The sequence below is a fragment of the Tiliqua scincoides genome, chromosome 16, assembly GCF_035046505.1.
Source record: "Tiliqua scincoides isolate rTilSci1 chromosome 16, rTilSci1.hap2, whole genome shotgun sequence".
NCBI lineage: Eukaryota > Metazoa > Chordata > Lepidosauria > Squamata > Scincidae > Tiliqua > Tiliqua scincoides.
In genome coordinates, this window is record NC_089836.1 from 4,404,958 (window position 1) to 4,429,957 (window position 25,000).

General features: G+C 49.5%; 1 protein-coding gene and 1 pseudogene across 1 annotated transcript in view; one reads left to right on the forward strand and one right to left on the reverse strand.

Annotated features, from left to right (window-relative positions):
- Positions 1 to 25,000, forward strand: part of CFAP77 (cilia and flagella associated protein 77) — a 58,786-nt gene that overhangs the window by 20,395 nt on the left and 13,391 nt on the right. The window contains exons 2-3 of the mRNA XM_066610871.1: positions 13,928 to 14,027; positions 14,886 to 15,114. Of these exons, the coding sequence (XP_066466968.1) occupies positions 13,928 to 14,027; positions 14,886 to 15,114 (329 nt within the window). The remainder of the gene's footprint in view (positions 1 to 13,927; positions 14,028 to 14,885; positions 15,115 to 25,000) is intronic.
- Positions 6,085 to 6,201, reverse strand: LOC136635711 (5S ribosomal RNA; annotated as a pseudogene).

Here is a 25,000-nt window from a genome sequence, read left to right on the forward strand (position 1 = left end):
AAACACATCTGCGTCATTAAACCACAGCGTTTGCGGTGACATTTCCAATCCCGGAGGCCGCTTCTCTCCATGCTTCGGAGACCTCCTCCAAATGTTAGCTGCCACGCAGCAGGCGCCGAGGCTGGCATTGCAACAGCGCGGTGAGGCGGCAGGCCCTCACCCGAGCCAAGATTTACCAGCTCTTTGCTCGTGGGCTGGCTCTTGGGGTCAGAGAGTACAACATTTGGCCTCACCTGAAGGCGACCAGAGCGTGTGTGGCCTCTACGGGCCTCAGAATGACCTCTGGAGACCCTAGAAGAGCACTTCCAGTTTACCTCTGGAGGCCAGTGTATATACTGTATTGCTTCATATATATATATATATATATGATGGCTGATGTGGCACTGAGTGCTGGATGCCACCTCCACCAAGGGAAGCTCTTGGGGGATGCTATAATATTTTTAAATAGTGACTTTGAACATGGGCAGAGCTGCTCCAGCCAATTCTACACGCAGTGATGCCAGGCAGGGATGTATCTTTGGTGTGGCATGACAGGGCAGGTGCCATGGGCATCACTGGAGGGGTGCCAAGCATAGACTTATCTGGTGGTGAGCCGGGTGGCACCTCCCTGTCAGTGGCATCCCAGGCAGCTCTCAGCCTCTCCACAGGGGAGGTGCTTCTCCCTGTTCCTTCTCTCATGGAGGCTCCCACTGCAGTAAGTGCTGCCTCGTGGCCCCTTCCAGGGGAGCCCGTACAGGAGAAGGAATGGGGCACGTCAAGTCTCAGGCGCGGGGGGCAGAGCAATACGCCGCTGACGTCAGGCCAGATACAACAGTGTCACGCAGCCCCTCTGGCGGTGGAGCTAAATCCCACCTGCCACCGCAGAACAAACCAGCAGGTTGCGTAAGGAGTGGACTGCTGTGCTATTATTAGCTGGGGACTGGTTACGGGAAAAGAGGAGAGCCCGGATTGCTACCGGCGTGTTTTCGTTTCCGTCCACAATGCGCAGTGCTCCTCTTATCATGCCCAGTTCTCTAATGGAGAACTGGCGGGGAAAGAGGGCTCTCTGAAAACTCCGGCAGTGTCCTTGGAGCCTTGGCTGCTAATAAAAGATCCTGAAGGTAAGCACTGAATGGCTCAAGTGCCTTCCTGCGGCCACCACCGTGCTTGGAACTTACCAGCCTTTAACAGGACGCAAGGGCTGTTTTCTCCTGTGCGTGCGCAGGCGCGCACTCCCTACCTCCACCGCCCATCTGTCCATCTTCCTGTTCCTTGTAATTGTCTTGTTATTGTGGATGGCCTGAACATGCATCAGCTGCTCCCCAGAGAGACCCAAGGGAGCCGTTGCGGCTTAGCTAAACCAATAGCTCCTGCAATAACCCCCTGCCGTTTCCTCTTTGCTGGCCTGTGTTGAATAAATCCCCCACTTCTGTTTGCTGAACGGACATAAAGACATGATTGAAGTTTTGGATTGATGGCTTCGCTCGGACGAGGGTCTTTTTTTCTTTTCTTTCCCCTAGCTCAGGGAGCCAGCCCAGCCCCATGAGGTAGCACAGGCAGTGCCAACAGGGAAGAAGAATTCCAGGCCAATGGGGAAGGGAGCGCAATCCTCCTCTTCCCACCCCAGACAAAATGGGTTGAGGTTAAGGGTAGAGGTGTGATTTTTTTTTTTTTTGGGGGTGATAACGAAATAAAAACACATAACACCACTTTCTGCACTTTTGTAAAAAAAATAAAAACAAACCCCCCCTCAATGTGAAAAAAAACTGGTACTCACCCCCACTGAATAGGAGTTCTAGTATAAGCTCTGACGAATGGAAATGGGAGTTGACTCATACGAACATCGTCCCTGCCGTGCCATCGTAACTCCTCATTGGCTCTCGGAAACATCAGTCTCATTGGTCAGTTGTGAGCTCAGAAAATCCACTTTTTGTCCCATCAGGCAGTTGTGTTTTCCTTTCTTGGTTAGCTGGCCTGATAGAAAACAGATAATGCAACACGGTTTGTTTCATCACATTCAGGATGAAATCCCCTTTCCATTGATATGTAACATGATGGTATGATTCATAAATACACATTTTTCCAAAAGGTTTCCAAAATTTTGGCCACCAGTGCTCCCTCCCTGAGGGTGTCACCCTATGCAAGTCCACACACCCCCTGCCACTGGTAGGCCTCCTGCTGTGTATGGAGAAGGGCATGGGTTCAGTGCCACTCAGGTAGGGTGGGAAAAGACCTGGTCTGAAACCATGGGTTGTTGCTGCTAGACTGGGCTGGCAATACTGATCTGAATGGAAGACAGATCGGACTCAACACAAAGCAGCTTTCTATGGCCTGATATTTTGGGGTCCACGGTAGCTGCCCCTCCATCATGCCGCTCTAGCCGCACTACACCGCCTTGGCAAAAGAGCTGCAAAGCAATCTCGCGGGCAAAAGAGGCAGTGCGCACATAAATGTGTCATGCGTGACGATCTAAATTTTGTTGTCCTGAGTGCCTTTGCAAAATAAATACATCAAAGGATTTATTTTCTTTCTGGGGGTGAAAAAAATAACTAAACAAACAAACCCGTCCTCCGTTTCCTCCCTTATTTGCAGTTTTCTGGTGTTAGCGAGGCTTATGAGACACATGCTCCCAATTAACTGCTTCTCTTAATTTAAATGCTTCATAAATTATCTCTTGCGCCGTTGGATTATCACTTCATAATGCGAGTTAGCATTTAAATAAATAGCTGTGATGTCGGAAATTAGAGAGGTTTACAGTCGGAGGCGCCCGGCTGTAATGAAGGAAAATACCATGCCAGCTGAACAGGGTTCACTAAGGGGGTGGGGGGGGGGGAGATGAGGGGATCAGCCAGGGAATGAGGCTCAACTGAGCACCCGCATGGCAAGCGTGGGGTTGTGGGCGCACCAGGAAGGAAGAGGCCCGGTCCGCAACCCGACATTCTGCACCAAGGAAACCTGGATTCTGCACCTGGGATAAATTACGCAAAATTTACTTACGCACGGCCTCCTTAAAGAGCTGCTGTAAAGTAGTAGTGCAGCAACTGTTACCCTGCACATGCCCAATCTCGTCTGATCTCAGAAGCAAAGCAGGGTCAGGCCTGGTTAGTACTTGGATGGGAGACCGCCTGGGAATACCGGGTGCTGTAGGCTTATACCATGATCTTGGAAGCTAAGCAGGGTCAGGCCTGGTTAGCACTTGGATGGGAGACCGTCTGGGAATACCGGGTGCTGTAGGCTTATACCATGATCTTGGAAGCTAAGCAGGGTCAGGCCTGGTTAGCACTTGGATGGGAGACCGCCTGGGAATACCGGGTGCTGTAGGCTTCTACCATGATCTCGGAAGCTAAGCAGGGTCAGGCCTGGTTAGCACTTGGATGGGAGACCGTCTGGGAATACCGGGTGCTGTAGGCTTATACCATGATCTTGGAAGCTAAGCAGGGTCAGGCCTGGTTAGCACTTGGATGGGAGACCGCCTGGGAATACCGGGTGCTGTAGGCTTCTACCATGATCTCGGAAGCTAAGCAGGGTCAGGCCTGGTTAGCACTTGGATGGGAGACCGTCTGGGAATACCGGGTGCTGTAGGCTTATACCATGATCTTGGAAGCTAAGCAGGGTCAGGCCTGGTTAGCACTTGGATGGGAGACCGTCTGGGAATACCGGGTGCTGTAGGCTTATACCATGATCTTGGAAGCTAAGCAGGGTCAGGCCTGGTTAGCACTTGGATGGGAGACCGCCTGGGAATACCGGGTGCTGTAGGCTTCTACCATGATCTCGGAAGCTAAGCAGGGTCAGGCCTGGTTAGTACTTAGATGGGAGACCGCCTGGGAATACTGGGTGCTGTAGGCTTATACCATAGTCTTTTGAGACTGAAGGTTGCCAACCAACCAACCAAAGTAGTAGTGGGTTATGAGCATGAGCTGTGAACCATGCCAGTGCTCAATTTACTTCTGGGTCCTCCCATGCTACCCCTTGACGGCACATTGGGCTACATCTGCTGCACATGACTCAGGGTAGCAAAAACAGCAAACAGTGTGGGACAGCCTCGATCAGGATAACAACCCCGGTAGGAGCTGAGTGCTAAAGGCTTCCTACCCCCTGCCAGTTCACAGTCCCCCTTCCATGCTATTGTCAAAAAGGGGACGATGACACAGACCAAATCAACGGTTTCTTAATCGAAGCATACTTTGACTCTAATCTTATCTGTGATCTATAATTATAATCATCTATAATGATGATGATCATCATCATTATCATTAAATAATATAGCGGGCCCTCAAGATCCATGGGGGATCTATTCTAGGACGTCTTGCGGATACTGAATTGCAGCTGGACCTCGGAGGACCTTGCCAATCCAAAGGCCTCCCTGAACCTCGAAATGCTTCTGAACGTGACTGGAAGTCTCTGGTACAAACCAGAAGTGCCTTCTGGATGGGAGGTCCTCTGAAGCCCTCTAGCCCATGGGCTTGGCATCTGTGGATATTGGAATCCGAGGATGCTGCGCCCACGGATAAGAAGGGCATACTGTACTCGGGATTTATATAGCACTTTTGCACTTCTTGGTTAGCAACCTTCAATCTTGAAAGATTATGGTATAAGCCTACAGCAGCCGGTATTCCCAGGCGGTCTCCCATCCAAGTACTAACCAGGCCTGACCCTGCTTAGCTTCCAAGATCAGACAAGATCGGGCATGGAAAGACTATGGTATAAGCCTACAGCACCCGGTATTCCCAGGCGGTCTCCCATCCAAGTACTAACCAGGCCTGACCCTGCTTAGCTTCCAAGATCAGACAAGATCGGGAGATAGTGTTCAGTATAGGGAGATGGTTGGCAACCTTCAGTCTCAAAAGACTATGGTATAAGCCTACAGCACCCAGTATTCCCAGGCAGTCTCCCATCCAAGTACTAACCAGGCCTGACCCTGCTTAGCTTCTGACATCAGACGAGATTGGGCATGTGCAGAGTAACTTCTTGAAGCTGTCCTTACAATAAATTTGTCAGGTGGGGGGAGTTATATTTGGCCTGTGATCTGTATGTACGTAATAGAGCCAAGCACCCCTCCAAAATCTAGTTCAAAACTTAAAATTTATCCCCAACACAGCAATGGGTACTCTGTGTGCCCAAATCCCATACCACATGCCCTCCTCATTACAACCTCCGCCGTTGACGTGATATACTAATATGTCAAGCATGTTCTCTGGGAAGTAATGCTAACTAATAACTTTTTGCTCCTGCCTGAGGGCTGGACTTTGGTCACAGCTGTCATGAAATTTGCGAGGTTTTTTTTTTTAATGCTCCCTTTAAAAAAAAAAAAAAATCCATGGATTTGACACTACAAGACCTCTGTTATGCCAGCCAGTGGGGCTGGGAGATGAAACGGCCGAGGAGACTTTGACGAGGGACGTCAGTAGGAAACCTTTGGGCTAAATTTTAAGTGGTTGAAAAACCTGCTGCGGTTGGTTTAAGTTTTAGGGGAGTCAATTAAAAGAGCAGCTGGGGAAAAAATATAGAAGCCTCCTAACATCCCAGCACAGAAAACTGCTGCACTAATCCAGGGGTAATTTAGTCAGTGACAAAATTGACCTCTGGGGCCATCTAGGGTTAAACTCTGGGGTAACTCTGGGGCGACGTCCCCGTAACAAAGAGCTCCCTCCTGAACGCATGGCTGGCTCTGTCGCTGGAATGAGACCTGGTCTCATGGTGCCGGCGAAACCACATGTGGTGGGGTTCATGGGGTAGCCAATAATGATGGCAGAGGGTTAAGGGTAAATGGGTTCAGGAGGTTGCACCGGAAACTCCAGGCCTCCTGGCACATGGGCACCCCAAATTCCTCACCCGACCCAGCTACGTCCACTGCTTCTCCTTCAGCGGCTTTGAAGGGCTAGTTCAACCAAGCCCCACAATCTTCAGTAGGCCCCCTCAGTCTCCCACCCATCGGCCTGCTCTCCCCTGTGGCCACACTCCATTTGTCGCTCTCCGCCTATCAAAACTGAAGTGGCATGAGATTTACATGCCCCTCTCTGTTCCTTTTCTCCAAGATGGCGGCTCAGTTGCCCACTCCTTTCGCCTGCTGGTTGGCAACCTTCAGTCTCGAAAGACTATGGTATAAGCCTACAGCACCCGGTATTCCCAGGCGGCCTCCCATCCAATTACTAACCAGGCCTGACCCTGCTTAGCTTCCGAGATCAGACAAGATCGGGCATGTGCAGGGTAACAGTTGCTGGCTTGTGGAAGATGGGTCCCATGTCACAGGCTGAGACTGGAGGTGGGTCCCAGATCTTGGCAACGTGAAGGTCCCTACCACAGAAACTGAGGGACGGGCATCATGTAGACACAGGACACCTGATGCAAACATCTGAAGCCAGCCCTTCACAGAGGCACAGTACATTTGGGGTACAGGCAATTTCCCACCCCACCGCTTTATCCAGGAGGACCCACGCTTCAAAATAGCGCACCTTGTTACCTGCCCATCTCTCTCCCTTTCCGACCGATCTTCCCTAATCATATTTCCTTTGGTTCTTTATATCCCTGGCTCTTGTAAAAGGATTGCAAGTGAGGCGAAATTTTAAGCTGCATTTTAATAAGTCAATATGAAAGCTCAACATTATTTAAAGCTTCTTAAATAGGATTACGTGAGATTTCTTGTGGGAATTGTGGGGGTACAGTCTGGTAGACTCAGTCCCTCCTTGGGTGGTTTTTATCACTCTGCTACAGGTAGCTTGCAGCAGGACCAGAGAAATAAACTGCATTTTTTGTTGTTGTTTTCTGACAGCAGACCCCATGCCGGCCTCCACCTGTCGGCTCACCTCAGGACCCCCCCCCTCTTGCAACCAGTATCCTGTCGGTAAAATAATTTACGTCTTGTGCTGCTCTGATGACATCATGCCCCTCTTTCGATTCCTGCACTAGCTGTCTGTTCATTCCTGGGTCCAGTACAGTCTCCTTGGCCTTCCTTTCGAATCCTCCATGATTCACAGGTCCCACCACACTCTTGCATCCAAAAATCTCCTGACCCTTAAGCAACCCTATCCTTTCTCCCTTGCTGCCCCTTGGACCTGGAACATCTCCCCACTTTTCCTTCAGGCACCTCCTCAATTCCTACCTGTTCTCTAAAGCCTTTGACGTTACCCCCTTGTTCCCTTACCTTACCCCAAATAAGTCTAAATATGTATTTCTGAAATCATTGCATATTCTTCCCCATTTACCCAGGTTCCAGTGACATCACTAGTGGGGTGCGGGGGCCACACCAGGTGACGTGCATGGGGGTGGTGGTTACACCACAACCAAAAAATTTTAAATCTTTAAATAATTATTTTCGAATAATACCATCATGTTATATATCCCTCAATGCTTATTTCCATGCAAAATGTCTCCATTTCCCTTCTCTGTTGTTTTCCTAGTGTCTGCCTTGATTTCAAGGCCCTCAAGGCAGGGACATGATAGCATTTAATAAATCATCCTCATCATCCTCGTCCTCATCATCAAGGAACGTGTTCTTAAAAACACGCAGCTTCTTTGCAATGCTCAGCTTTGCTAAGGGTCTCTATTCCAGTCCTTTTCAACCAGTGATACGTCCCTACTGCCCAAGGTAACACTCCTCTGCCTAGCCTCGGAGGCAGCCAGAGGCTGTATACTAGTGCCAAGGTGTGGCTTCGCAGCAGCCTGGCCCAGTTTGGGGAAGGAGGCTGAAGACTGGAGATTGGGACAAGCAAGGGAGAAACCGGACAAGTTTCTCCCTTGCTGCAAGTACAACAGCGCCACCAGCCAGCCAGCCACTCCTCTGTGCTGGAGTGCCCGGTGGCAGGAATGCTTGCCAAAGTGGCACCCGGAAAGGCGATGCTCAGCAAAGCACAAAACAAAAGGCCCAAGACCGTCAGAAATGGCCCCGCATTTCATTCTAACCCACGAACAACCGTCTGGGCCCATTTCTTGTCAAACTACAGCGTTCCATGCCAAGCAAAATCATATTCTCGCAAGAACCGTGACGTGAAATTAAATGTTAATTTAAAAGAAGAGATTAAAGGGAAATCTTTCTGGACCCAGCATGTCATTAAACTGTGGAACTCCTTGCCACAGGATGTGGGGATGGCGCCTGAAGTCCTAGACACCTTCAAATGGGGATTAGACAGATCAAGGAAATGTCCATCACAGGTTATGTGCAACCTCCTGGTTCTAGAAGTAGGCTATTTCTGAATGCCAGGTACAAGGGAGTGGCGCCAGGATGCAGGCCTCTTGTGGTCTTGTGTGCTCCTGGAGGCATCTGGTGGTGCCACTGTGAGATGCAGGAAGTTGGACTAGGTGGGCCTTTGGCCTGATCCGGTGGGGCTCTTCTTACTGAAATGAAAAGTTCACAGCTCTCCAACCATCTCTCTCCCTCTCCCTCTTCACAGAAGGGTCTGTGCTTAAGTGTTTCCCCCTCCTCCTCTTGGCTGCCCCTTTAAAACCAAAATGCTAACGGATTCATTTGCATATAGATCTCTTTGGCTCCTTCTTCTCATCTGAAGACAAATCCTCACAAAGGCTGCTTAATTAGACCAAATTAGATTTCCACCCAGTCGCTTGTCATTCATTAGAAAAACCCGCTGTTCTTTTTCTTTCTGTGTCCCCCTACCGCCCTCCCTTCCCTCTCTTTGGTAATTACAGCCTGGCCTAGCCCATTCTCCAAGTGTTCACTTCAGCATCAAGAGCCCAGCTCAGCGTGCCTGATTTTCTAGAGACAAGAGGGAAAATTTCATCCAGCTCCTAGGCGAGTCTCTCATTTTTTGAGAGTTGGATAAAAGGAGGATGATCGGGACGCTTTTAGCTATAACAGACTGTTCTGTTTGGTAAGCCCTTTGCAATTGAGTTTGAGGCCATCCTTAAGATCTTCGCCCACCCCGATCTTCCAAGGAGTCCCATAAATGTCAATAAGACTACCCCAGAGCAAGCGTGTTAAGCAATTTTACTTCATTCCTGCAGCAGATTTGGGGGTAATATGATGGCCTTTAAGTTACATGCACACTTTCCCCAACAAAAGCATATCTAAGCAATCTCCCCATCCAATATGTTTTTCTCTAGCTTCTAGAACAGTTTTTCTCAGACTGTGGGTCAGGACCCACTAAGGAGAGTTGCAAGCCCATTTCAGGTGGGTTGCATAGCACCTAGCTCATTGAAAGTACAGAGCTGAAAATCCAGGTACGTCAGGCTTCTGCTGGGAAAGAGCTATGGTGCTTGGTCCTGAATTGGGCGGAGGGGGAGATGGGAGAGGGCTGTGTGGTTGGAGAAGGACCCAAGACTGCCTTCTGCTTTGACTTCCGAGCTGGACCGTTTGAATTCCGAGCTATGCAAAATAACACGTGCTGTGTCATGGGACCTTTGGCTGATCGCGGCTTAGGTTTGAAGTTTAAATTGATGATGTCACTTCTGGCCATGACATCACTTCCAGTGGGTCCCAACAGACTGTCATTCTAAAAAAAAGTAGGTCCTGTTGCTAAAACGTTTGAGAATCACTGGACTAGATGCTTTATAATATGGTGTCAGAACAGTCTCTAGCGCCAGGCGAGGGGTAGGCAGTGGGGAAGATGGTGAACTTTGTAGAAAGCTGGCTTCCAGCTGAGTCACGCCAACCAACCAGAAGCTGTTGCAGGATTCTGGTACAAGCACTTATGCCAGCACTTATTTAGACGTGAGATGAGGGTTCTTCCCAGGACACATCCCATGATATGAGACCGTGTAGCACTGTATAGGTTCTGGCTACAGGGTGAGTAGAGACAGCCAAGACCCAGTGCATGTCTAGGGTATGGCAAAGCAGGGTCCCCTTTGAATGGGAGGGGGGCACCAGCTGCCGCTGTGAGTGTGTACAGGTTCCAGTTGCTTCCTGAGTCTGGAAACAATTGTGGTTGCCCATGAATTCCAGCCAGAACCTGTGGCTGCCCATGAGTTCCAGCCAGAGTGACGTCATGTGACATCATGTGATGCCACAACATTGCTGCCCCAGGCCACAGCCCCTGGGTACGCCACTGTCAAGTCTCACCCTTTCCCTAAGTGCATTCCCTCTTTAATCCTGCGTTATCTGATCAAACAATTGTCCTCTGCAGCCTTCCCCCTCCAAAAAAAAAAACCCAACAAAAAAATCCTTCCTTTTTCATCCACCTAAACCTGATGTGCAGAGTTACAGTCCCCCCAGGGCCGCTGGGCGGCACACGTCTTATGCAAACCCCCCCATGCTTCGCAGCTCTCCGCCTTCTCCAAGTGTAATCAAACATCAAGCTAAGTAGCAAATAAATCTCTCCATCTCATAAGCCACGCAGCGAGATCATGTAAATGCAAATGAGAGGCTTGATTTCAAGCTGTCGTGGCGGGGAGGAGGAGGGGGGGGAGAGAGAGCAAGACTCCAGGCCGGGCTGCTGCTCTTGAGCTCCACGGCAAGCTCTCGTAAATCAGAAATAATAGTAATGGGGGCTTGATGAGGAGTTTTACTGTGCAAGGGGGTGTAATGAAGAAAGCCACCCAATGCAGAACAGAAGGGAAGGAAAAGGGAGATAGCCGGAAAGTGCAGGGTGATGGGCTTCGATAGCTACAGACCCATCTACGCTTGAAGACAGATGCAATATTTAAAGACGAGCCTGATTGACTTCTTCATTTGGTCTGCTCTTGACATTCCAGTGTGCATGACAGATTAGCAGGCGATGGTGTCAATGGCTGGATCTGCTGCCAGTCTCTCCCTGCCTGCCATGTTTCAAGCTTCAAGGCTATTAGAATTTTTTTCCTAGGACCCATTTGCCATGCATTTATGTTTCTGTCATCCTCATTTGTCTTCCAGTTTAAAAAAAAAATGATACTAATACAAAACACTTTCAAAACTGCTCTGAGGACTGGGGTATGTAGCACATCTTGGTGACCTGCCAGGCGCTAGCCAGTAGGTACCTCACTTGCTTCAACCAGCCCCCCCCCCCTTAAGCTCAAACACCGGAGAAGAAAATGTTCACTTTCATTGATTGCAGTGAGGGCACTTCCAAACCAGTTATAAGAACATAAGAAGAAACCTGCTGAATCAGGCCATAAGCCCATCTAGTCCAGCTTCCTGTATCTCACAGTGGCCACCACCAGATGCTCCAGGGAGCACACAAGACCACAAGAGACCTGCACCCTGGTGCCCTCCCTTGCATCTGGCATTCAGAAGTAGCCCACTTCTAAAACCAGGAGGTTGCACATACCCATCACAGCTTGAAACCTGTGATGGATTTTTCCTCCAGAAATTTGTCCAATCCCCTTTTAAAGGCATCCAGGCCAGATGCCATCACCCCAGCCTGTGACCATTTAATCCCAGTGACTCTACCCATGCTTTTCTCCACCTTGTTCCAGGAAGTCTGACGGGGGAGGGCAGATGCCTCCAAATGGGGTTGCATAAACTATATTAAGAGGCTTGGTTTTTCCCCTCCAAAGTCGTAAAGGGAGGGAAGCTTGCAGAAGGTACCCAGGGAAAATTATTGGGACCGCCTGGAAGATGGCCTTAATTAGAGCAGAGAGGTGGGCAATAAGACAGCAAGATGACATCTTAATGAGGTTTAATGAAGTCATCTGCTAGTGGGACAGCTGTCAGAGGTGGGGGGTGGGAATCTGTACAGGAGCCGAGGCAGGCGATAAAACGAAGATGAAGCACTGGGGTTGAGTGTGGGAAGGAGGGCAGAAAGGAAGGCAGTTTGGACAAGGAATTGGTTCAAATATGCCTCTTCCCCCAGGCATAAGGTTCACTGGGTGGCCTTGGGTCAGGTGCAATCTCACAGTCTGGCCTACTTTTCAGGGCTGTTGTGCCATCACCACATCCGGTGGCAAGGTGTTCCACAGACTAATGACACACTGGTTGAAGAAATATTTTTTTTTTGTCTATTCTAACTCTCCCGCCACTCAGTTTTAGCTGATGTCCCCTGGTTCTGGTGTTGTCTGAGAGGGAAAAGAAGATCCCTCTGTCCACTCTATCCATCCCCATACAAGAGATTAATTAACCCCCTCCAATTAATTGGGGTGAGGGAAGAAAGCAGCCCTTCCCCTGGCAGGATTTATCAGTTTCCCACACCCACATTGCACCCACATTTAGTGCTTCTCTAGTCCTTGCTGGCACTCCCCCCCCCCATTTAGAAAGGCCAATAGGGGGACTTCACAACAGCCTAATCTCTGACTGACTTCACCATGGAGACCCTCATCAGGACACAAAGGCGTGAACAGAAGTCAATTAATCCCAGAGACACCACAAAGCCAGAGTACACACGGGGGAGAAAGGGAGTTAATTTTAAAACTAAATAAAAACCCAGCAGTGATTGTGTGCTAGCTTTTCTCCTCTAAACCTTTTGTAGGCCACCCAGAGCAGGCCTCCATCATGGTCATCCTTTGGTGTTTGCAAAGTGCATGAACTTCTCTGAACATCAGAGAAAGGCAGGACGGCTGAAGGTGCACCAAAGATTTGCCAAACAAACAATGGGTTGTGGCCAAGCTTCCACAAAAATTTCAGGCTGAAACATTATTGACCTCACATAACTAAGAGAAACAAAATATTCAGCCTGGCGTTCTCAGTGCCGAGAGGTGTTTGACACCAGTGTTACTTATTTGACACAGAAGGAAGCCCATTGTATTCAGTAAGACTTAGGGCGCAATCCTAACCAGTCAGTGCTGGAAAGTTGGTTAGAATTGCGCCCTTAGGCACCCTTAGGCTGTAATCCAATTTTATTCACTGGAAACAAACACCTCTATTGATGCCTTGGATATTTGGATATAGGGCCCAATCCTATCCAAATTTCCAGCACTGGTGCAGCTTCAGTGTAACCCCCAGGTAAGGGACCAAATGTTCTCATACCTTGAGGAGGCCTCAGTGACTGCCTCCCCACCAAAGGATGTAGTACATGCCCCATTGGCACCTCTGCACTGGAAAATTATTGGCCCTCCCTTTGGCCCTGGAAAATTGGTTAGGATTGGACCCTATTTCTCAACTGGCGGTACTGATGCCACTGGCACTACTTGAGATGGTGTCTGGTGGTATTCACCAGACCCTTAGACCCCCTCCTCCTGGCAGTGAGACCAGCAACATAACATGGCAAATGCAGGAGGAGGCTCAGCTTGCTGGGCAGATGTTCTGCCAAATCCCAATCCACTGGGCCTTGTGCCTGCTTAAGGCTGATTAGTTTCCCTTGTGAAACTCACCAGTGCAGCAAGCAAAAGTCAGAGTCCAGTTCCAGTCCACAGATTCCAAGTAAACCAGTCCAATCAATGAGAGTTGCCAAATCAGAGTCCAGAGCCAAAAAGCCGAGTTACAGTCAGGTTCCAGGTAAGTCAGTCAAATCAGTCAGGGCGTCCAAGTCGAAGTCCAAAGTCAATACGCCAAGTCACAGTCCGAGGTCAGATTCCAAATTCAATAAGCCAAGTCAGTCTTCTACCTCCAACCTGCACTCCTTCTACAACCCGCCAACCCTTCCTGCTTCAGGTTCTGCTTATATCCCTGAGGGCCCTATTGCCTTCAGGTGGCTGCAGCTGTGCAGCACACTCTGCTGGATGCCCAGGCCTTACCCTTAAAGGGGCCACTGCTGACACCACATCTACCTCCTCGCCAGATCTTCTGCAATTCCAATACAGCAGAGCTCGAGCCTGCGCACTCGGAAAAAGCCCTCTTGTCTGCCCTTATATAAAATCAATGGTGCTGGAACATTGTGTACAGTTCCGGTCAAAGCATCTCAGAAAGGATATTGGAGAGCTGGGAAAGATACAGAAGACGGCAAAACAAAGTGACGGCTGGGGGTGGGGGTGGAGATGTTATGTTATTATGTTAAATGTTATCTTATGTTATGTTAAATGAGTTTGGCTTCAGCGATTCCAGTCGATGAAAAGCAGGTGGCAATTTCTGGGCTGCAACGACAGTGTTGAAAAATTAGATGAAACCAAAGGCTTGACGTGTTTTACCTGTGCTCTTTTTCATTCCTTTTAGCCAGAACTTGGGAAGCCTCGCAGAAATTGTTACACCCTCCCAGGCTATGACTTCAATTATGGCTTATATTTGCATGGACATGATGGAGGCGTACCTGAAGGTATGATGTAAATAATGTAGGAAGCCATCCCAAAAGGCTTCTTAAAAGTTTATAATAAGTTTTTTTTTAAAAAAAGGATTTAAAATAAAGAACCCTCATCACCCTCCGAAGCAGAATTTTAAAAACATTCTCCAAATATCCCAGAGGCTGCCATCCTATCCACACTTACCCGGGTGTTAAGCCCCGTTCACCATCATTATATATATATATATATAAAATGCACATTGAAATGAATGGGGACCCACCTGAAATTGGCTCGCAACCCACCTAGTGGGTCCCCACCCATGTTGTTGGCAACCTTCAGTCTCGAAAGACTTTGGTATCACGCTCTGAATGGTGGTTCTGGAACAGCGTCTAGTGTGACTGAAAAGGCCAATTCGGGAGTGACAATCCCTTCCACACCGGGAGCAAGTGCAGTCTGTCCCTGGTCTGTCTCCCTGGCTATGGGCCTTCCTTCTTTGCCTCTTTGCCTCAGTCTGTTGGCCAAGTGTCTCTTCAAACTGGGAAAGGCCATGCTGCACAGCCTGCCTCCAAGCGGGCCGCTCAGAGGCCAGGGTTTCCCACCTGTTGAGGTCCACCCCTAAGGCCTTCAGATCCCTCTTGCAGATGTCCTTGTATCGCAAGAGGACATCTCTTGCGATACAAGGGTCCCCACCCACAGTTTGAGAAATGGTGCTCCGTTCTAAAGTACAGATTTCTAATTAGCAAAAAGCAACGGTTCCCACCTAACCCCCACACCCTCAGGTTGAAGTGATACAGTCCAGGAACAGTTGCAATCCTTCCCCTGCTTAGGAAGTCTTTGTGCAGGAATGGCTTCACCACTTTTGACTTCTGTCAACCTCCTCTCTGCCCCCTCAGCCATTTGCCACTGGAATAGCGTAAAGCCCCGGGCTCCTTCAGCCAAGGAGGTGGGCCGCGATTACAAGACCATAAACTGCAAGGCGGTCAAGGAAGGCTATGTCACGGCGCACGAGCAGCACCTCTATCGCAAGCTGAAGGACATCCGCCTCAGTGATGATGACGAGCGTCGTTTCAAGAAGACCGCCCCCAAAGTACCGCCAAACATGACCTATGGGAGACCAGCACGGTGAGAGGAAGAAAGTTGACTGTCTTTGTGATGCCCAATAGGGTGGAGAAACTGTATCCCCCACTTCTACAGAAGGGTTTGGGAGGGGGAGAGGTGTTCTCCAATTGTCTCCTGATCATGACGTACCTTCGGTTTCACTAAGTGTTGTTCCGTCTACTGGGAATGGAATCTGGCGTTCTCCTGAATGCCAGCCCATGATCTCTTGGCCCCCCCCCCCCCACAGCTTGCCAAATCCCCTTACTTGGTGCCACACCAGTCACCCTTTCCACTTCCTCCTCACTGGATTTAAGGAGAGGGGGAGGGAGTGGAAGAAGAAATGTGAACTAGATTGGTACGGTCAAACAGGGTGTCAAACATAAGGCCCGTGGGCTGGATGTCTGTTGTGTAAACAGACACCCTGCTGCAGACTGTGGGAGTCCTGTCTCCTTAACAGCCTCTTTGTTGCGCTTTGACCACCGTTGTATATGCGGTCCGTCGTTAAGTGGAAGGTTAAGTGACGCACGCCTGTATGTGAAATGAGTGACACCCCTGGGCTAGAATGTCCCCAGAACTCTAGCCTACCACTCTCCTCTCCTTCACACTTCCACTCCATTCCCAAATTCCACTCCAGATCTACGGGGTTGGAAGAGAAAGAAGAGTGGAGGTGGACAGAGGCTCCTGCCACCTGAAGGCGTGGCAGAGGTTGGCACAAGTAGATGATGCTCAGTCTCACAGATGCGCTGGCGCTGGAGATTCCAAAAGGCACCAAGACCTCAGCCAGCCAACCTGTTCTTTGGGGGGGGGGATGCTTTATTTGCAATTTGCGGTGCGCCAAGCCAGACGTAACATCACAGATTCCGTTTGTTAAAAGCAAATTGCTAATAAAGATTTTTCTTTTTTTAAAAAAAAAAATGCGCAGAGAAGGAAATGGCAGGAAGGCTGAGGAGACATGATGAATAGTGGCTCGCGCTTTACGTGATAGCAAATGGGCTGCACGTATGCAAATTGAATGGATTTTAAAATGGTATTTAATGACAATTTTCGTCGCAGGCATTAACATTAATTGCAGCCAAATGAAAATGCAGCATTAGGTTGCTGTTAGCGGCAAATGCCCCGGCTATAAAGCTTCATCTTGATCAGAATCAGCCGTCACGGGTATTTGCTCCGCAAATTGCAAAGCAAAAGGGCTTTTTACGCGACCAAAATGATCCCCCAAAGCAAGGCCGAAATCAGCATCAATTTTCCTTTATTTCGTCATAAACGGAGGTTAAATGGCTGCCCGGGAGAGATCCGGGGATGGTTCAAAAGTCTGCCTTTAAAAATAAAGCAGCCACCCAGGGCCTTCCGAGCAAAATCAGCCACAGAAACCGCGCGGAGAGGAGGCTGGCTATTAATTTCAAGTTATTATGCCCCATCTCGAATCTTCTTTAATTGTCACCTTTTATGCAGGCCGGCTGTATTTATCTCCGCACTTTAAAAGCATGATATAGACCAAATCAAATTACGGGCTCATTAAGGCCACTTTAGGTTTAAAAGAAAAAAGTGGGGGGGGGGAGGGAGGTGGGATTTAACCCATTCATCTAGACTGGCAAGTGTAAGAGTTGCCACTGGTGGAGCCAAAAGACATCTAACCAGATACGAGGTGGAGTCTGGGTAGATGGAGCGTTTGAGCCATTGAAACAGGACATTCCAAGTGGCTAGTTCATGTTTTATGGTCTGCAACCCCTCCACCAGAAAGCAGAATAGGTCACAGAGAACTTGTGCAAGGAAAGCACCCTACAGGTAGACCACAGCTGCGATACAAAGACATCTGCAAGAGGGATCTGAAGGCCTTAGGAGTGGACCTCAACAGGTGGGAAACCTTGGCCTCTGAGCGGCCCGCTTGGAGGCAGGCTGTGCAGCATGGCCTTTCCCAGTTTGAAGAGACACTTGGCCAACAGGCTGAGACAAAGAGGCAAAGAAGGAAGGCCCACAGCCAGGGAGACAGACCAGGGACAGACTGCACTTGCTCCCAGTGTGGAAGGGATTGTCACTCCTGAATCGGCCTTTTCAGCCACACTAGACGCTGTTCCAGAACCACCATTCAGAGCACGATACCATAGTCTTTCGAGACTGAAGGTTGCCAACACACACATCCTTGCCTTGGTCACATCTTGTTAGACTACTGCAACACGTGCCCTGCCTGGGGCTGCCCTTGAAGACTATTTGAAAACTGAAATCGGTTCTGGATGTTGCAGCTTGATTGCCAATGGGGGCTACGCAGGGGAAGCCCACCATCCCATCTTGCCAGGACTCGGCATTATCGGGGTGGCAGCAAGTGTGGGGCAAGCCATGCGTTGGGCCCTTGTGTACACAGGCCCTTGTGTACTTCCATATCCAGGCTCATCTCTCATTACATCCTCTTTTCCTTCTCCCCTGATACACTCCATGTACTCCTTCCCACCCCTAACCCCAGCTTACATGGTTAATGGATGAGCAGAGGCTTGGTCGATTGGCTCTGGACGGAAAAGAGAAGGAGGAAGTCCCCATGTATGTATCATATTTGTATTTATGTATTTTCCACACTGTTATTCTGCCCTCCCTCCAACGAGCAGGTATGTATTCCCTCCTTCTGCCCTAACAACAACCCTGTGAAGCAGGAGAGGCTGAGAAATAGTGACCATCCCAGGGTCACCCAGGAAGTTTTGCGGCTAAGCAGGGACTTGAAACTGAACCTTCCATGTCGAAGTCCACTCCTGAACCACTACACCACCCTGGCTCTTGTAAGACCCCCACAGACACTCCTCCTCCCCCGGTTCCACCCAGCCAATCATAACTGCTCCCCAAGGACCAGTGTAGTGGGTCTTTTTGGACCAGGACAATCAGCTGGCAACGGAAAGAGAAGGCACTTTTCGGTATGGTCACTTCACTTCTTTCCCCATCTCTTCCCCCACTGGATCTTTGCAGCAATGGGCTGCTGTTGGGCTGCTGTGGCCCTACACCGCCATGTGCCAATAATGAAGACCTGGCTGCTTATTTTGTGGGCTGTTTACCTCCGAAGGTCACACCTGCCAGTTCGCATCCAGAAGCTGCTGCTCTGATTTCTCCTTCCCTTGCTCATCTTTGCCTGCTTTTCCCAGCTCCCTTCCCAGGGAACTTATTTCCCTGCAAGCCAACCTGGCCGGCTTTTGTTGCCAGAGTCATAAAAAGGACATTTTTCATCTCCTCTTTTTCCTTCTCTTTCCCTTAATATCAGACAGAGATTTATTCCCTACCCGATGCCTGTGGTGTTCGGAGCTGGGAGGGGTCAGGAAAGGCGCTGATGGGACAATAATAGATAATATGGCCGCTCCCAAGGGCCTTGTCAGGGTCCGCAGCCCATTCATCAGCAGCCGGCGCTCATGCCAAGGTCAGCGCTAACGAGGATGTGGTGGGGTCCCCGGCCGCCCCCATGGGGCATCCTCCAATCAGATTGCTCGGATTTGCGCTCTAGCCTCCGATCTTTACAAGGGCTGCCTTGTGCAAACCGGGAGTTGCAACTGTGAGGTTGCCCTCTGACTCGGTAACGGGTAACACCACTGTGCGGGTAGTCAAACCAGGCCTCCTTCCTTTGCCAACCGGCTCCGGTATTTGCTTTAAAGGTAAAACAGCCTTTTAAGCAGAAGTGTTGCATGCGTAATTGTGTGCGTGCGTCTGCATTCCTATGTTGAAAACAACAACACCAACCGCCGCAACAGTTTTTCTAGACCGCTTTTCAACAAAAACAGTTCACAAAGTGGTTTGCGGACAAAATCAGAGAACTAAACAGCTCCCCAAAGGGCTCAAAATCTAAAAAGATGCAGCAGAAACACCAGCCCCTAGGAAAGACACCATGCTGGGGTGAAAAGGGACAGTTACTCTCCCCCTAGCTGTATATAAGAGGAACACCACTTGCAGAAGTTGCCCAGTTATGTCCCGCATTTCCTCCCACAGATATGGGAGAGAGACTGGGCAAGCGTTACCCTGCTTCTCATGACGTCAAACGACCCCTTCCCTTGGGAAGAGGGTGTCCCTAGAGGCACACATCACAAGACTCTTAAGAAATCAAGGGCTCAAAGCATGACTTTAAAGCTAATGACCGGCACCTTGAACCTGGAAATGGATGGAAAGCCAGCATAGTTCTGGCAAGATGAGACTGGTGGGCTTTTCTGTGTAACAGCCATTGGTAATCGCCTCCAGAACCCATTTCAGATTCCGAATACTCTTCAAGGACATCCACGCAGAGCAGGTGTTGCAGTAGTCAAGGTGTGGCCAAGGCAAGGATGACTGTGACCCAATCTGCTTTCTTGTGGAGGGCTTGCTGCTGGCTCACCAGCCGAAGCTGGGCAGGGCTGCTCCCGGTCACAGCGGACACCTGTCCTCAAGGAGCAGGGTTAAGACCAGGAGTGGCCCCAAGCCGCACACTGGCTTTTTCAGAGGAAACGCAGCCCCCTCCTATCAAGAACAGGCTGAGTACCCATTCCTGAATCAGCTCCACCACTAATCATGGTTCTTCCATCGTGTCTGGATTACGTTTCACCCTCTTCGTCCACATCCAGCCCATCAGCGCCTCTGAACAACAGTTCCGAACCTCCACTGACTTCCTGGGATCAGATGACACGGTGATGTAGAGCGGAGTGTCATCTGAGCCCTGGTGACCACTTAGCCCAAATCTCTGGACTAACAGCCCAGTCCTAATGTCACGTGGCACAGCTGCATCAAAACGACTGCCACCGTATCCCACGGGGCCAGGGTGGCAGCCAGAGGTCTCCTTGAGATAAGGGAACATTTGCTCCTTTGTCCCATGTCGCGCCCCGGCAGCTCCTATGGATCTACTTGGATCAGCTCAATCAGATTCGAGATGTATAGGGCTTTTGGGCCCAGGATGGGCGACAGGAAGTGGTGGCAGCCTCTGTTGTCGGCCCCTCCCCCTCCCAGGCGCTCATAACCACACAGGCTCGTAAGCACGGCCTATGAGCATCTGATAAATCTTTTTAAGCATTCTGTTTACAACAGAATTTATTCTTCTGATGGCTTCTGCGTGGACAAGCCCTCCGAGCCAAATAATGGGTCTTCCAGCACTTAGGAGAGAGAAAAGTACACACACACATACACACACACACACACACAGAGAGAGAGAGAGAGAGAGAGAACATTTTCCTTATTGGCTACCTATGGCGAAGTAATTGATAGGACTGCTTTCCTCTTCCCAATAACGAGGAGGGTGTTAGCAATTAGGGAAACGTCGGGGTCATCCACAGTCCCTTTTTGGCAGGGTTTTTGACCCCGAACATTTAATGTCGTGAGCTTTAAAAAGAAATCACCCCAAAACACCTCACTATTCATTTAGCTGAGTATTCATTTTTGCCAGCACGGCAAATCCGGAAAGAACGATCCCCAAATTTTGGCCACCCTGGTGTTACGGGGCTTATTACCGCCTTCGATCCTCGAGAAGGGAAAATGAGGACAAATGGAGATCATTTTCAAAATGATCCTGGGGGCCTCTCTCTGGCTTGATTGCTGGGGTCTGTTTAGAAGGCGATCTTTAAAGCGACATGGGGTTGCCTATTTTCCAAGCATCTGAAGGCCCTCATAAAGGAGGGCTCCTTTATGCTCCTGACACTCCCTCTCTCCATGCTTTGACCAACACCAAAGGACCCCCCCCCCCACACACACACACACTTCATGCATCTTTAATTGAATCCACCTCCTCCTGCAAAATGCTTACGAATTGCTGTTTAGACAACTCTGGAGTTGAGGCTGGCTGGACTTGACCATCTCGCTTGGCTTGACGTTGCCTCCCCCGCCATTCGTTTTTTATGCTCACCAGGCTTCAAACAATTAAGAAAGATAACAGAATGCCCAGTGGCCCTCTTTCCTAATTAGGTGCAAGGAGCCAGGGCTTTGGAGGGTAGCTAAGTGCTTCAATTACCTTGCCTCTTCTCTTTTTCTCCGCTGTCCTTGTTAGACCAGACAGGCCTGTTACCCATAGGGGAACAATTAAAGGCTAGCAGAAGAGACAGGAGGCTGGGGGAGATGCCAGGCTGGACCTGGCATGTGTATGCAAGGCCCGCGTCCGTGTGTGTGAACATCATTCTGGTTGCTTCTGCGGAGCAACAGAGAGAGACGAAGCCAACCTGCAGCCCAAAATGGTGATTGATCGGACCTCCCCAAATTCTGCCAGTGTGTATCAGAATCCCCCCCCCCCCATGTTAGGCAGCTCTCATGTGCATGACTGCACATACGCACCTGGTGGGCCACGGTGAGATTCAGGAAGCTGGACTAGATGGGCCTTTGGCCTGATCCAGCAGGACTCTTCTAACGTTCTTATGTTCTCAGAGGATTTTGTTTCCAGACAGGGCTGCACATGTCTGATCTTGTCTGATCTCAGAAGCTAAGCAGGGTCAGGCCTGGTTAGTACTTGGATGGGAGACCGCCTGGGAATACCGGGTGCTGTAGGCTTACACCATAGTCTTTCGAGACTGAAGGTCGCCAACCATATGGTGCCAGCCGAAAAAGTTACTCTGAAACCTGACGCTTTTGAAAGCTACTTCAGTGCAATTGCCAAGAACCTGAGCAGAACTGGGACACCATCTCCTAGTACCTGAAGGGGTACACCAGATGCCTCCCCCTTTCCCTGGTGGTTCTCTAGTCCAGAGGTCTTCAACCTATTTCATTCCCATAAGTTACTGTGACTCTGAGGCTTCATGACCCCATTGGGGTCTCAACCCCAAGGTTGAAGAACACTGGTTTGGATGAGACCAGCCTTCTTCCTAACACCCTGTTTATCTCTTTTAGTGGCGCAACTAGGGCAGAGTCTGAGGGGCACCTGCCTTGGAGCTATGTCAACGGGGGGGGGTATAACTGCCCCTCAGACCCCACCCTAGTTATGGAGAAGGCGCTGGTGGTTTCACACCCTTCTCCATCTCCTCCACAGCAGAAGGAACAAGGGTATGAAGCCACCGTAGCGAGCGCTCCCTCCTCCGGGGAGAAACCCAGAAGTGATGTCACTATGTCACATGACGTCACGGTGTTACACATCTGCTCCGTCTTCAACACCTGCAGATGGCCTCAAAGGGGTTACATGTGAAGGGGTTACGTGGTGGGTGGGGGTGGAAGAGAGGAAACGTCATTTTGCTAATTTTTAACAGGCAAAAAGTTTTCAGAGGAAGCTGACACACAGCCCCTGTCATGCTACTTTGTCTCCGGCACTGCGCTCGCAGGTTGGCGTCATGCATAGATTTTAATTTTAACAAAATAGCTGTCTCCAGTGAAAGGATCATCAACATCTGAAAGAAAAAAAAAGTGGGGGGGGGGCGGAACTTGTCTCGAGCTGAACAGGCTGCGATGCTGTCATTGATTTTCCGGGAAGAAAAAAAAACAGCCTCTGGCTACTCAACCAAATTAGTAGTCACTGATGACCAATTATTTTGCCCCGCTGTGAACGGGGAGGCGTAACTAAGAATCCAGTTTGTCAGACCCAAGGCTCTCCTCCTGAAACACCTTTCAACCGGTGTGTACTTAAAGGCTCTCAGAAAAGGTTCTGAGGCTTCCTGGGAAGTTTCATCCTCCATGGGAAAAAAAAAAAAAGTTTTAATGAGCTGTGGGGAAAATGATGATGGGCCGTCATCAGAAACAGCCCCGTTCTAGTCTCGGAAGAGAACCGTTTCGCCAAGCAGGAGAATCACACCTGTCAGGATTTATACAGGCGTACGCCCCGAAAAGTGTCAGTTTTGCATTTGCAAATTATAATTACCATTCCCCTTGTGCCACCCCGCCTTGGCGCCTTCTTGGGCCTTCCAGAAGTTCTGGCGTCCCGGTACCCCTCACCAAAAGCACCGAAGGCTCGTACCAACTCGGCAGATCGTCGCTGCTTTTCGGCCTTCTTGGGTTTTGATTTTAAAATAGCGTTAATACTTCATTATGCTTTCTTTCTTTCTTTTTTTTTTTAAAGTTAGTTGGAAGCAAATGAGCCCATTAGAGAAAGTGGCAGGTTCAGTTCCCGAAAGAAACAGCCGCACGCCCATCATGTAACCGCGCTGAACAGAAGCCTGTTTTTCCCTTTTTTTTTTCCCTCTGCTAAGCGCTTCCTGGCTCTTGAAAATTATTTAGCAGGAGGGTTTATTAAACATTCAGAAAAAAAAAAAGAACGTCATGGAAAGGTAATGATTTTGAAAGCGCGCATAAATAAATCCGATGAATATTTGAGAAGAAGCGGCGTTTCGAAAAAAGCAGCCGTGCCAATCGTCTCCTGCACGCAGATTCGTACGTTTCTAGCACGTTCTAGCACCACGCCAAGGTGTGTTTGGAGGGGTAGAGGGAGGAGATATGTAGATGTTGGGGTGGGGAGATGCATTATGGGTTGACTCCTTTCTCAGCGGCTGCAATCTTACCACACTTTCCTGAGAGTAAGCCCCATTGACCACAATAGGACTTACTTCAGAGTAGATTCACTTGGTGAAACAGGACTGGCTCCCCTTATTTAATTATTCCTTTTCTTTTAATTTAATTATTTATAAGTATTTATTTTAATCTGCTTGATGAAGTCACTTCTGGCCATGGCATCACTTACAATGGGTCCTGGACAGATTGTCATTCTAAAAAGTGGGTCCCAGTGCTAAAAGTTTGAGAACTGCTGCAATAAGGTGTTCGCAAGTTGACACGGGTGTGTGTGTGTGTGAGAGAGAGACACTCTACAAGTTTTCAAAATCACTAAAATCAGAGTTTGGAGGAATCAGACCATCATGTTATATATCAATCAATGCGTAATTTCATGCAGAATGCAATGAAACAAACCACATTGAAATATCTGTGTTCTAACAAAAGGTACTGCCAAAAAACTAGTGGGGGTAGAGGTGCGGTAGAGGTGGCCGTCTAAGAGGTGGCGTTTCAAGGGGGTGCAAGGTCTGTCTGCTAGCCTTGAGGGTCTCTGAGATCAGGGTTAGGTCCCACCCTAACAATGATCCCAAACGAGAACAGAGCCACAGATAACAAGAGGTGGGTACGATTCTGCCCCTCGCAGATCAGCGAATTCACAGATAACAAACCCGCGTATAAAGAGAACTGACTATATACAAACATTTTCTGAAAGCCTGGAAATTTTCTACCTCCTTTGGGTCCCTTTTTGACCTGAGGTACAATGTACCCCCTGCAACCCTCTCTCATGGGCCCTGGTGAGACTGGAGAATGTAATATCCCTGGAAATGTTTGGGCCCCCTCCTTTGGCTCCTGGGCTCTCTTTTTGACCCTTGGCCAGGGTACAATTTACCCTGCACCGCCTTCTCATAGGCCCTGAATGGAGGCAAATGGCCTCCATTGGAAGCTGCTTGATACTGAGTCAAGCATTTTGGTCCAGCCTACTTTGGCTGGCAGTAGCTTCCCAGGGCGTTTTCCTGAGATACTTTGGATCAACCCCAGGGCTTTGCACTCCTTGGGATGTAACCCTGTGAACGACAGAGACCCCAGCAGCAACCCTGTGATCTATGACATCTCCAGCATCCCCCACTCCCAAGCTACAGAAAAGACGTCTCTTCAGATACGAACAGCCTCTCGGGGCGTGTAGCATTAGATCACACACAGAACATCATTAGAAATGCTTGGGCACAAATTAGGCTTCTTGGGAGCATGTGGCGTGCAATAATTAGTACTAAAAGTCACGGCAGGAGCAGAGGCTGCGGAGGAGACACAGGAAAGCTGTCTATATACACATGGCAGCGGATTTTGAAAACAGCCGGCTACAACAAGGGAACGCTGCCCCATCTTTGAACTTCAGGTGGCAACCTGCTAGAAGATCTCAGTGGGTGGTACACTCTTGGCACCTGAGGTGGTGGCCCACATCCCGTCCACACTTATGGGGCAGCTCACCAGCTGCCACCTCCTGATCTCTGGATTTTAAAAATGGAGCCAAAGA